This window comes from Tiliqua scincoides, chromosome 4, assembly GCF_035046505.1.
Source record: "Tiliqua scincoides isolate rTilSci1 chromosome 4, rTilSci1.hap2, whole genome shotgun sequence".
Lineage (NCBI taxonomy): Eukaryota > Metazoa > Chordata > Lepidosauria > Squamata > Scincidae > Tiliqua > Tiliqua scincoides.
Genome location: NC_089824.1, coordinates 96,846,401 through 96,860,190, shown reverse-complemented (window position 1 = coordinate 96,860,190; position 13,790 = coordinate 96,846,401). Strand labels below are relative to the sequence as shown.

Below are 13,790 nucleotides of genomic sequence, written 5' to 3'. Positions count from 1 at the left end.
AATTATGGTAAACTCTAAGAAAAAAATTGGATCTGATGTGCAGGTTGAGACAGTAATGTTCAGAATTCTGTGATGAGCAATATTGGGACCGTTCAATTCTGGGAGATAGACACAATAGTGTGTTAAGTTGAGTCAGGCTCTAATAAACTGGATCCACTAAGTTGAGACTTCATGTGGTTGACACATTGGCCAGGTGATGTTAGTAGGGCCAGAGTGAAGTTCAAGCATTTCAGAAGTTGTTGCTTAGATTCTGCCACTATATGCCAATCATCCATAATGATTGGCATATAGTAAACCATCCACAATGGTAAAGGAAAACCATTTTACATTGATGCCAAAGGATTGTAACAGGCACAAGCATATACTTTGTGAAAACCCTAGGAACCATGCAGATGCTGGAGGAAAGTACTCAATATTGGATGTGCTTGATGCCAAACTCAGTTGCAATGCAGAAATACACACCATTTATGTCAGGTTGAAAACCAGAAACCTTTGTAGAGAAGCATCAGTGTGTTCAGTATCAATATTATATGGATTTTCTTTGTCCAGGTGTCCAGGACATCCTGTAGACCTAGAATAGGAAACAAACTACTATTTCTCATCTGTACTCAGGAGTATCTTGAGGCTCTGCAGTGTTTTATATTGAGATGGAGAGAAATACTCCATTCTTAGACAACCTGGTAAGTTTCATCAGAACAGGACCTTTGCGGGGAGTTGGGAGTTGCACTAAATCCATGGTTGTGTCCAACTCCAAAGTTTTGATACTGATACTGCTCATGTGGGGAAAATAAGGACCAGCACTAAGTTAAGCCTTGATGCTTGAACTATATGTATGAAGAGACAAGGTACTGAGACTAGCCAGGTATTGTGGTTTCATGTTGCATGAAAATGAACAGACACCAAAATATGCTAGTAGGATCAAAAACTTTAGCTTGGTATTCAAGCTCAGACTGCCCGTAAAATGTACCCAGTATTGGGCTGGGTAGTGAAATGTTGTTCATTCAGTTGTGCAGAGGCATCAACAGTAGCTTGATATCAAAGCTTTTTATTGCCTGTAACTAATGACTCAGATACTGAGGTTCAATATTTAAATGTTGAATTGTCCATACTGAAAGAGCTAAGCATGGAGACTGCTATTGCAGTATTGATGTAGTAGCTAGGTAATGAGGTTCTAAGCTGCCCACATCAAGAAAGTTCAGAATGGAACCATAGCTTGGTATCGAGTCTGAGACTGTTGATAAGTCAGAAGCTAAATACTGAGACTAGGAGCTCAATCCTATATGTCTACTCAGAAGTAAGTCCCATTATAGTCAATGGGGCTTACACTCAGGTAAGTGTGGGTAGGATTGGGCTGTAAACCAGGTATCAAGTACTGAACTGTTCAATCTGAAGGAGCTTATTATAAAAGCTGTAAGTCTTTGACAAGGGGAGTTCAATATGGAGACTATTATTCAGTATTGTGGTTAAGAGAATAGCTACTGGCCAAATACCAAGGTGCTGATCCATCAAAACAAAAGAGACTAACTACAGGTCTCTTTTGACCATTTTCTGATATCGAAGCTCAGTAAAATGTAAAACACTTGTAAAATGAGACCTTTTATAAGCCTTGAGTTTCTACATAAACCTAAAAATGGTTTTCAATCACAATAGACTTAACAGTGAAAGCCTGGCCAGTCTGAATGTGAGAGCTTAGATCCCTTCTAGGACAGATGTCCTTTAAGTGGCCCCAAAACAGAAAGCATTCACATGGGACAAAGACTCATGTTTTCTGTCTGGATAAGAATGCTACAATTCCTCTCAGGATGGTGCCTGTCCAGTCAACACTGAAGTTTATGCCCAGGCCTCAGTTCTAAGCTCTTCATGTGAAAGTGAAAGCCAGAATTTCTCATAGGACAGAAAATGTTTAGGGAGCTTCAGCGTCAAAGATATACATCCAGGCATCTAATTTATGGTTCCCACACGAATGAAAATCGCCAGAATCCCTTTGGAATGGAGCCTGTTCTTCAGAACAGAAGGCTTATGATCCATGTGCCAACTTCATGCTTTTTGGATGATAAGGTAAGTGAAGACAAGCCAGAATTGATTCTCACAATGCTGCTTCAGGGGCAGTTGAAAATGAACTGAGGGACTGGGCATGCTACCCATTCCTGATGTACACATTCCTGCAGATGGGCTTTCCCACTTGAGGACAGGGGCAAAGTACTCAACAAAGCTCTAAGTTTTTGAGGCTAGTTCAGTGCATATACAGAACTCCACAACCTGTGACTGCACAGAGTCCATGAAGAAGAAGAGGAGAAATTACCTTCCCTTAGAGTAACCAACCTCATTTGCACAATTCAGTATTCTGAGTGTGCTTACTGTCTCGAAAATACACCCACAGTAGTGATAGTCACAGGTATAGAACCTCGGAGAATGGACAATTCGGCTGTGTTCCTGCATCAGAGACTAGCCTGAATCAAGCCTGGCAGGCACCCAAGGCAGAGTGGCAATCTGCTCACCCCACCTGATCCCTCCGAGTGAATAAAGCATGCCCTGCCCATACTCGATCCCAGGTGTGCAAAGCATGTCCCTGCCAAACCAGTTTTCTCTCTCTCCCTGTATGAATTCCACTCACCCCAGAATTCCCTATGGCTTCCTCCCAACCTGCTCCCTTTCTTTCCTCACTACCATCTCTTCCATCCTCCTGCCAGTTCCCTTGTTCCCGATGCTCTTTTTTTTAATAATTGGAGAGTGCCCCTACTCTACTCCTCCCCATTCCTACAAAGGCAGAGCAGTGGGGGAAAAAAAAGGATTGCTGGGAGGAAGATAGATGGCCACTCCTTGTTACTCTGTACAATTGTTACTCTGTACTCCGGCCCTGGTGCCATTGCTCTTCTGAGAGGAGTGGCAGTGGCAGCAAGGACAACTACTTGCTGGAAAATGGGGCAAGTAGATGGGTGCAGGTGCCTCTTCCACCAATCTGCTGCTTCAACCTCATTGACAGGTTGGCCCTGATCAGGAGTGACAAAATGATTCAAAAAAATAAAATTACAAACTGTGTTTCATGCCCAAACCTGGTTTTATGTACAAAAATTGTATTTATTATTATTATAAAAATATTGTATAATTTACCTTCATGCTATGTGTATAAAGGGCATATGAAACATAAATGAATTTTGTGTTTAGACTTGGGCCCCATCCCTAGGATCTCTGGTTTTGTATATGCAAGTATTCCAAAATATGGAAAAATCCAATATCCAAAACACTTCTGGTCCCAAGCACTTTGGATAAGGGAGGGATGACCAACCTGTAATATTTGTTATAGTGAGTGAAGAAAAATCATCCTATTGTTTGAAGGCATTGTTACTATGGTGAAATTCATTTGCTAATTGATGCTCAAATTAATGTTTCATTTTCATTAACAGAAAGTTGTCTAATAAAAGATCCATTGCCTAGAACGAAAATAGGCACCTATAAACAGGAGTCAGTGTGATTTCTTCTCCCACAGTACTAGCCTGAATTCCCCCCCCCACCTTCCCAATGTCTTTGACAGATATACCTTCCAGTAATTCGCCCACTAATTTAATAATCTGTCTCATCCCCCCCCTCTACTTTGCTTCAGGTGGGCTCCCTGCTTTTTTCTTTTAATGCATTTTCAAATTACATCTGTACATTTACATAATCAAAAGTTATCTTAGTACTTTATTTCTAAGGAAATAATTTTAAAATGTTGGAAAATAGCTCTTAGGAGAAATGAGTCTATGGCATCTGAATCACCTCCCAATCAGCACTGTGCACAGCTAGCTTCTGTTCAAAACTAGCAGAACTGAGTCTCTGGGTCAAAATTAGGAAGCATTAAGTCCATGTGGGGAGTGAACTTCTAAAATGCTTCAGCTCCCCTTTTAACATACGTAGAATGAACCCCTAGCCTTTTTAGGAGTTTTACAACCTGCCAACGATAATGACAAATCAAAATTAGTTGGCTCTGTCAGGAAACACTGTAATATTTTAGATGAATTTAACATCTTTTATTCTCATATGTCCCTCTCTATCACCTCCATACCTTAGTAACCACCCTCAAAAGAACATAGTAACTTCATCGGAGACACCGTGCCCTATTCTAAGCCTTATGTGCAGATACTTCAAAGTTCAGAATTCACCTACTCTGACAAGAAATAAACACCACAATTGCTACATGGAACTGACTGTTTGCTGGTAACACACAGTATAACTTCAAAATGCTTTTAAAACAGTAGAAAGAAACTAACTCACCCTTCCTGAAATAGTTTTATTCTCTTTGGAACTGAGAGGTTCAAAATCCACTCCAATATAACCTTCTAGAGCTTTGAGTAAGTTTTTACTGAGACAGTGTGATGAATTAAGCTTTGGAATAACTTCTTTCCACCAGTAACTCTGATACCACCCCGGAATGATCCACTGATACTTACTGCCATACATTTCTTCCTCATATGCCTACAATGAAGATACAAAAAGGAGGAAGTAATTTTATTGGTGGAAAACAAAGCACATATAAAAAACAATTCTGTTGAGTAATAAAGGACCTCAGGGCGCAGGTCCACAACATGCCACATCCCCTGCATCATCCCCCAAGGGGGTACTTACTAGGCATATCAGAGCCTAGAAGGCCATTTATTGATTTATTTTAAACCACGTCCTGAACTACTCTTATTGAAAGAAGTATATAAGATTTTTAAATAATAATAAGGCAAAGAAGGAGGGTGACAAGCTGACAAATTTCTATCTGCCAGCAATTGGAGTGATGAGGGGGCTGAAGTACTAATACCAGCCCATAAAAGGAGCTGTACCAGTAATTAAGGGGAGGGCGAGGAGAAAGGAGAAGACAGAGAGATAGGTAGAAGCAAAACAAAGAAACTGAATCTAAAGAAAGAAAGTGAAAGCCTGAAAAGCAAGAAGGAAAAAGATGAGGCAATTATACAGAAGAGGGATTATGGCAGGGAAAGCGGAAGCAAGAATACACAATGGGAAGCACTAGCAAGCTAAGGAGCCTTCTCTTGAGCTCCAGCAGGAGAGCCCCAGGAGAGGAATGGGAAAACCAGGTTTGAGAGAGCCAGGCAGGGAAAGAGCAGAAGAGCCTAGGGGCAACCAATACAAGCAGCAGAGAAGAGGAACACCCTACCTGGGGTTATTTCTCTGCAAAGAGCTCTACTTGGGGGCAGGGTTATGAAGCAGCAACCCCATTCAGGAGCTGGGCCCACTGTAGACCACAGCTCATCCAAGTGGGTGGATCAAGCTCTTCTCCTATGGCAAGTGGGCTGGGTCCTCCACCACCAGCACAGACTCCTACCTAGAGTGGGACATCAGTCCTCAAATATTCCAGGCATTTTATGATAGAAAGTTTTTATTGGACTTGAGGTGTCTACCTGTCTTCTATGTCTCTGAGCATCTCAATCAACAACCCCTTCAAGATCAAACTCTCCCCATGGGGAGAGAAGGAGAACACCACCATGATCACACTTTCCATTAAAGTTTCCCCTAGGTTTCAGATACGTTTCAAAATAATAAAAATGTACAGCTACCAGGTCAGGCTCAATACAGTAACACTCTGCATAGTGCAGAAGATACAGCCCAGTGCAGAAGGGGGATAGGACTGGGCCATCAATCTGGTACAGAACTTCTGCACATGGAAATGGATTGAGTGTGTAACTCTTTTTCTTACTTACACAGCAGAATACTTTTGCTGCCATTTCCTCATCAAACTGACCAAGGATAATTCGAACATCATTTCCCTGCAGAATGAAAAATGACATATTAATAAAATCACAACAAACCTGGAATAGACTGCTTCCAAAACTCCTCTTTCTGATCACAGTCATGCAAACCCTTACTGCTAGTTTTACTTGGTGCTTTATATTCCTCAAATACTCTTGCACACAGTAAAAAGCAAGCTGGTGCTTCACATTAGAACGATGAAGATCTACTGGCTAGTTTAGATGTTGTACATGACTAACAACCCAATTGTATCCCTGAGATATGCCAATGTATCTCCATATATGTCACAAGAGTATGGAAGCCCCAACAGTATAGAAGCAGCCCCAACAGTATAAAAGCCTGCCTACCAACTGATGCACCATGCAAAACCCTCCAAAAGCATCACAATGACATAGGTTGGATCTCACTCAGAGAGGCCAAAACAGGGTGTGACATGGGAGAGATGAGATCAACATTCACCACATCCCATTCAGATGTCAAACATACCCCCAACACTAGAAAAATGTTATTGCAACAACAACAGCTGGAATAGGTAACTCCATAGGGAACAATGTGGAAAACAAAAACTGCAGAAAAATTCCTCCCCCACACACACTTTCATACAAAAGAGCATAGGATACAGCCTACATCTGTAAGTCAATCACAACACACTAATCACAGTATATAAGACTCTGTCAGGGAAATACAGCTCAGATGATCAGATAAGTGGCATGGGGCTATATTGGTCTCTTAAAGGGGACCTCGGGTGGTAGGAACCCTAGTGAAAGGGCATTTGGCACACAAGGGGAGCACTTGGAACAAACAACCTCTTCTGCCTAACAATAGGTATGGCAAAATATTTGGTTAACACTTGCCTTCTCAATTCTCAGGAGGACTCCACACACAAACACCCAACTAGAATGTTTATTTCACTACTCCGACACAGGAAGCAACACATAGGAAAGGGGGGGGGATTCCATGCCATAATACAGTGGGCCCTGCTTATCTGTGGATTTGAGCATCTAAGCCTGTGCCACACTGGGCCTCAGAAGTAAGAGAGGTTGCAACCGGGAGGTGTTCTGAGGAGGCTGAGAGGCTACTGTGACCTTCAGAAGGCCAGCACAGCCTCCAGGTAAGTGTGGCACAATGCCACTGCCACCGCCCACAGATTCCAGTATCCATGGATTTTGGAATCCACAGGGAGGCACTCACCTGTTGCATGATAAGCCAGAAACACCCATGACAGGAACAAGAGGGGGAGGCAGGTCTAGAACCACACTGACTACTCCAAAAAGCTGCTCTCAAACCACCCACGGCAGGAGACAAATAGCACCTCACCTGAGTGCTCCCCATCCGCACGGGAGCATTGCAGCATGTGGGCCTGTCCATCTAGCCATACCCACACACACCCCAAGCCCTTTGCTTTATTGCTGGCACCTGTTGGCATGGATGTCAGAATGCTGCCCTTCCTATTCTCCTACAAGAGTCTGCCATATAGGATGGAGGCAGGGAACAGGAGCTCATGAACAAGGAGGAGCACCCCCTGCTTGGAGTAAAAGATGTCATGGAGTGGGGATGTGGCAGACTCAGAGTAAAGAGGACACTCCCTGTGGAGTTCCACTGTGAAGCCTGCTGAGGTAAGGAATAACTAGGATGGGGAGAAGCGATCCCCATCTACTAACAAGGAGACAACAAGTGTGATCCAGACAAAGTTTTTATTGAACTTTATCAGGGTAGCATTTGAAAGAATATTGTAATAATTAAGAATATTAGATGGTGTTGCCATTCATCTTCTCCCAGCAGGGCTGCTGTGCTATTGCAAGTTATCCAACAGACAGCCAAGTAACATGAGCCAATGAGATCTGGCTGTACCAGTTGGTTCACTATATGCCATGGTGTTTGCAAAGCCACAGGAGCCATGGCACTAGCCCTGATCCTGCAATGATGGCTTGGTTACTGTGGCAAGGTGCTGTAGAAGGGAAAAGAGAAATTCACTGCAGAGGAAAAGGTGCGTTCAGTCTATTTTCTTAATTCCTAAATGAAGCATCTTACTCCACTCCCATACAAGAAAATGATGTGGTAAAATGGACTGCACTAGAACTATTTCTGATATAGTCAATTTCACTCTTAGAAGAAAATTTAGAGAGAAATCAGAAAATATTCTCAACTGTTTTAGGGAGAAGTGATCTTGCACTACTTTTTATTTAGAAATATATCCGTGCTCGCATGGATAATGTACAACCACCTTTTCTGGTACTAAAAATATTAATTGCAAAACCTCAAAACCACTCCACAATTGGCTCCATACATGCGTTCGGGATAAGTGGTTATATAACACAGACATAACGAACATCCCCAGCAATAAATTCAAAATGCATACATATTTTAATCAATGCTGGTCATGCTTCTGGGTACTAATTTTGGTTTTTCAGGGTACAGACTGAAATACTATGAGTTCTATCCTAAGACCATCAGTGAGCAGAAAAACATGCTGGCTGTTTGTAAAAGAGGGGAGGGGACAATTCTTACTGATCCCCTCTTCCATTTGCAATCCCTTGTTCCCCTCCCTTCTTGCATGAATGGATGACATTCTTAGGCTATACCCCTATGAAAACTTGAAAGAAATCAGCAGACACCATGGCAACACACAAATATTTAATGTGTATACTATGAGCCCCACAATGCTGTATCCAAATCTCTGAAAATCCTCAGGTATACAAATGGGAAGTGGCAAGCAGTTTATTTTCATACCCTCTACAAGGGTAGAGCCTCCATTTGCCTGAAGATAGCATCTGAAGGTCACCAGTTCGAAGCTACCGGCACTGTGAATGGTGAGACCATGAAGCAGCTGACAAGCCGAGCCAAGTTATTCCACCTGCTCATTGGTGTGAGCTAAGAAGCGTCTTGGTTACCCTCCATGTGAGAGATGAAGGAGCTGCTTGTCAGCTTGCATGGGAGGAAACTGGAGGCCAGAATGGGATACCAGATCAGAAAGATCCATCTGAAATGTTGTGGTTCTTGAAAGACAGAACCTTTCTTCAATTGTAAAAATCCCTACGGGGATTTAGAACAGACTGCCTATGTAAACTGCCTTGAATTAAAGTCTGAGGAGAAATCTGATGACCAAGAAAGGTGGTATATAAATACCTTTATTATTATTATTATTATTATTATGAAGAAGAAACATACCCATCTATTGAAATAATGTGTATCTGGGCAAATTAAAAAGTCCAGTTTAATTTGCCAGAAATTGAAACAAAGATATCAGGAACCGCATTTCAGCCACTGAAATGAATTACTTTAAAAATGCACTACATATATACAGTGAAAAACTTGCATCTCCTCAGATTTCCTAAAAAATACACACAGTACCTAATGCATTAATGTCTAGTTTTGCTGATGAGCCAAAAAGAGAGAGAGGGAGGGAGAGAGAGGGAGGGAGATAGCAATATAGTGTTAAGAATTTATATGCCCTATTTTTTATCTCCAGAAATTTGCACAGAATAGATGAAGAGCCAGTCAACTGCAGTAGCTTCCGCATCCCAGCAGGGACTCTTTATCTTCTACTTCTTTTGGTCAGTCCTTAAGGTTAATGTAATAAACATGAAAATTATAATCCACCATTGAGTATCCAGGCAGCTCATGTATTGAGAAGGATAATAGCAGTGATGAGGGAAAGACAGGCAATAGACTGAGAACTAAGAATCAGTTGTTTCATAGTCAGGAAGTCTTAATAAAATAAACATTACAACGCAATCACCCTGCTGTAGATTTCTTGTGGAGAGTGAGACTTGTTGCTTGCTATGGAAAGGAGAGCTTTCATGCAGTTCTATTTTATTGCCATGGATAGTTTTTCTACTGCTCAATTTGCTTCTTAACACTCCCTAAACAGTTCACCCTACCTTAAGCTTTTTGACACTTGTGCAGGGATCATTAGAGAAACTCTCCGTATCTGAAATTTCAATATCTTCACCATACAAGACTCCAGTCAGATCATTCCGTACCTGTTGTAGAATGAAAGAAAAGCACAATAAATTTGCTAAACCCACCACTAAAAATGTCACTGTTTTACATCATCATAGAAGATGCAAGCAGACACAGAATAAGATATAAATCCATATAAAGACTTCCTTTCAACTACAGGTGTGCGCCACTTAACAACTGTTAACAATGGACTGCATATATGATGGTGGACAAAGCACAATAAAGAAGCTCTTAATGAGGCAATTGCATCTCCAATAGCCTGCAGCAGAGTGTCTGTTTATACAACAGAGAGGCTCTTAATGCAAAGAAGAGGCAATCTATCTCCAGTAGCCTGTGCAGCCAGCAAGGCAGGGAGTGTCTGTTTACACAAGACAGGCAAAAGACTGGACTGAATGTTCACTTAATGACCTAATCGCATAACCACAGGGATAAGAGAATGGATCCCTGTTGTTAAGTGGCACACATCGGTATTTCAGAACTCAAACTGTAACTTAATTGCCATCTCTCAAATAATTTGTTGGTCACCTGCAGGAAAACCTAGTCCATACAATTAGGGTCCCTATCCTATTCCTGGCCAGCCTGCAGGACACAAAGGTGCTGACGCAGTCTCTGCTGCATACTGCAGGCTGGCTGGGGAACATGGCACAATGAAGAGGAAAGTAAAAGATATATTCACTTACCTACTCTGCTGCATTATGGTCCCCAAAGGGTCAACTCAGATCTGCACCAGCACTTTAGCTGGCGCAAGTCCAAGTAGATCCAAAGGGACTTCGTAAGGCCAGGTGGGGGCATAGTATAACGGCAGTATTATTGCTGCTGCTATTCGTCTCATGCCCACTTACACACACATACACACGCGCACACACACACACACACACACACACACGAACGGGTGATCCCTATACTCACTTCCCACCCCCATGTGCCAATTTACTGCTGCCGCTGCTGGAACACAAATTCTGACAGCGCAATCCATAGATAGAATTGGGAAGAGTCTCTTCAATCTGCAAGACACCAGTTTACTCCTAAGATCTACTAAAATGCATATTCTGGGTCCATAAAACACAAAAGGAAAGCTGCAAATATTCTATCTACAGATCAGAAAATTCATTTTACCATTTCAGCTACTCTAATTCTATTTTTTCAACTGAACTCATGCCAATATCTTCCTTTTTATCATACAGACTTAGCACCATGAACAACCTACTGTAGATACTCGCCTATAAGGCGAAAAATTTCTTCCCAGAAAAGCAGCCTGAATCATTGACCCACCTTATCTCCGGGGCAGGCAAGCAGCGAGGGTGGGGGGGAGGCGAGTGAGCCAGCCAATCACTATTGTGGGAGGGAGGGAGGGAGAGAGCGAGGGAGCAAGTGATCTTCTGCTGAGAGGAGGCTGTGCAGGCTGGGGTTGCTGCTGAGTGTTCGCAGCTGCCTGTGGGTGTGGTTCAGGTGTGCTACACATGCTCCTTCAGGCTGTTGCCCAGCTGCAGAAGCTCCAAGCGCAGGGCAGGGCAATTGCCACCGCAGCCATCAGCAGCCCCCCTCACTCAGCACCAGCACCCACTGAGGCATCTCTGGAGCAGCACCCAAGACAGAGCAGGAGACAATGAGCTGTGTGTGGGAGGGGGTGACTGAGCGAGGGAGAAGCAGTCATTTGAAACAGCTGAGCCCATCTCCGCTTTCCTTCTTGTTCCCCCTTCCCCCCTTCCTACTGTATTTAAACTTCAAGCACTCCATTGGAAAGCCCAACTTGCTAACCCCCTTCCCATCTCCCCACAGATGAAGTTGGACAGGGTGGGGAAGGGGGGAGAGTGATCTTTTTAAAGAGAGAGAGAGGCAGCTTCTGAAGCCATTGAAAGGGTTAAGTCCCTCTCCTCTTTCCTTCTTGTTTTTGCCCCCTCCCCCTTATTGAATCCAAACTTTAAACTCTCTGTTGCGAAGCTGAGGCTTCCTAGCCCCATAATCATTCACCACTGATGAAGTTGTACTGGGGGGGAGAGGAAGAGTTAACTTCTATAAAAGGAAAAGTTTGTGTGTGTGAGTATGTGAGAGAGAGAGAGCACTTAAAACAGTTAAGGCTACAATCCTAGCCTCACTTTCATGGGAGTAAGCCCCACTGATTATTAAGGGACTTGCTTCTGAGTAGGCATGCCTAGGATTGGGCTCCCAGTCTATTCCCTCCTCTTGCTTTCCTCTCCACCTCTCCCCTTACTGTATACAGTCACACTTCAGTCTCTCCTTTGCAAAACTTTTTGCAAACCCCCTTGCTAACCTCATTTCCCCCTATCCTCACCAATGAAGTTGGACTGGAGGGGAAAAGTCCCTGCATTTGTATATGTGGGGGGGAGCATCTGTGAGAGAAAGAGAAGCAATCTCCCTGTGTGTGTGTCCTTTTCACTGGAAGAGTCCTGGAGACCTTGCAAAGATGCAAAACACAGGAAAAGCAGAGAGTAGAATTTAAAGTAGAATTATTCTGCAGCAACAGGTATTTTAGCCAGAGAGCTTAGCTGCATGCTGGCAGGAGCTAGGAAGCACTTGCAACAGCTGCTTATGTAGTAAGCTAAAAGTAAGCTTTTAGGAGAGCATGCTTGCTTCTGCAGTATCCCCCTGGAGGCACCACTGCCCTTCCTCCACAGAGGGTCTACTTCCAAGTAAATCAGGTGCAACTATGTGCAGCTGCACTTGCTCAGTCACTCCTTGTTGCTTGTCTCTCTACTGTGAACTGAATTGCACACTCCCAGTTGTGTGTTCTACATAGAACCTTTGGCTTAAGGCACCAGGCACTTTAAAGGAGGATTTCATTAATGGTTCTACTGGTATGCTGTTTCCAGTGTACTAGAGCCCAATCCTAGGCTTGTCTACTCAGAAATAAGTCCCATTAAAGTCAATGAGGCTTACTCCCAGGAAAGTGTGGATGGAATTGTGGCCTTACTCTGATAATGTTTACAAATGGTTGTTGAGAGAACAATTAAAAAAATTAGTGAATAAAAATGTATCTTATGATCTATGAGATCATAGTTTTTAATAAATTAGAGACTATTTTTAATACTGTTTTTGCTATACTATGTATACATACTATACATAGTATAGTATAGTATAGTATATGGCATCCTTCAGTCTCGGAAGACTATGGTATCATGCTCTGAATGGTGGTTCTGGAACAGAGTGTCCTCTCCAGAGCGCGAAGCCTGGGTAAAGTAGATATGGAGGATAGACTGTTTCCCATGCAGCAAATCCCCCCTCTCCACATCACTGAAATGGTCCAACGGAAAGGCAGAGGCCAATACGGTTGGTTCCAGCGGCGTCGCAGGAGTTGCCAGAACGTGACTATGTTCAGCCATGAACTGCCTCAGGGACTCCAGCTCCGGATTTTGCCTCGAGGTTGACTCCTGAAGCCTTTTCCATAACTGGATGTAGCCACAAGGCAGTGGAGGTTTGGGATCAGAGTTTTCCTTCTGTCAGATGAGCTGCCTTCCCAGGCTGACGATTTCCATCTACCCGGTGGCTGTTTAGTCGCCTCTTACGACAAGTACAGCCAAACTGAGGGCCTATTCTTATCCCCAGCCCCCAAGGGAAGTATAGTATAGTATAGCAAAAACAGTATTAAAAATAGTGTATGTATACTATTACATACAAAAATAGTGTTGCTGCCTTCCCCCCGCCCCCGCAATACTTACTGCAGGTTTCAAACTCCCGGAGAGTTTGAAAACTGCAGTCTTATGTCATTGTTTTCCAGCACTGGCATAGCAGTGCCAATGGGACTTCTGCTGCATCCTGCAGTTGGATGTCGCTCACGGAGGCCTCCTCAAAGTAAGGGAGTGTTTGTTCCCTTTCCTCAGAGCTGCATTGTGGTTAGGGTTAGGATTGCACCCTAAGGTGTTTATATTATAAGCCAGGGATGTCAAACCCGTTTCATACAGAGGGCCGAAGTTAGCATTCAGGGTTCCTGCTGAGGGCCGGAAGTGATGTAATTAAGCAGAAAGTGACATCATTAAGCAGTTAATGGCCAGAAATCAGACCTTGTTCTCATATACAAGCTCATTAACTGCAAATGACAGAAGAGAAAATACGCAAATCTTGATCATATTTCAAGATTT

General features: G+C 43.1%; 1 protein-coding gene across 1 annotated transcript in view; it reads right to left on the bottom strand.

The window, feature by feature from the left end:
• GABBR2 (gamma-aminobutyric acid type B receptor subunit 2) overlaps positions 1 to 13,790 on the bottom strand; it is a 401,480-nt gene that overhangs the window by 249,849 nt on the left and 137,841 nt on the right. The window contains exons 5-7 of the mRNA XM_066625127.1: positions 9,612 to 9,713; positions 5,682 to 5,747; positions 4,252 to 4,452 (exon numbers count right to left, since the gene is read on the bottom strand). Of these exons, the coding sequence (XP_066481224.1) occupies positions 4,252 to 4,452; positions 5,682 to 5,747; positions 9,612 to 9,713 (369 nt within the window). The remainder of the gene's footprint in view (positions 1 to 4,251; positions 4,453 to 5,681; positions 5,748 to 9,611; positions 9,714 to 13,790) is intronic.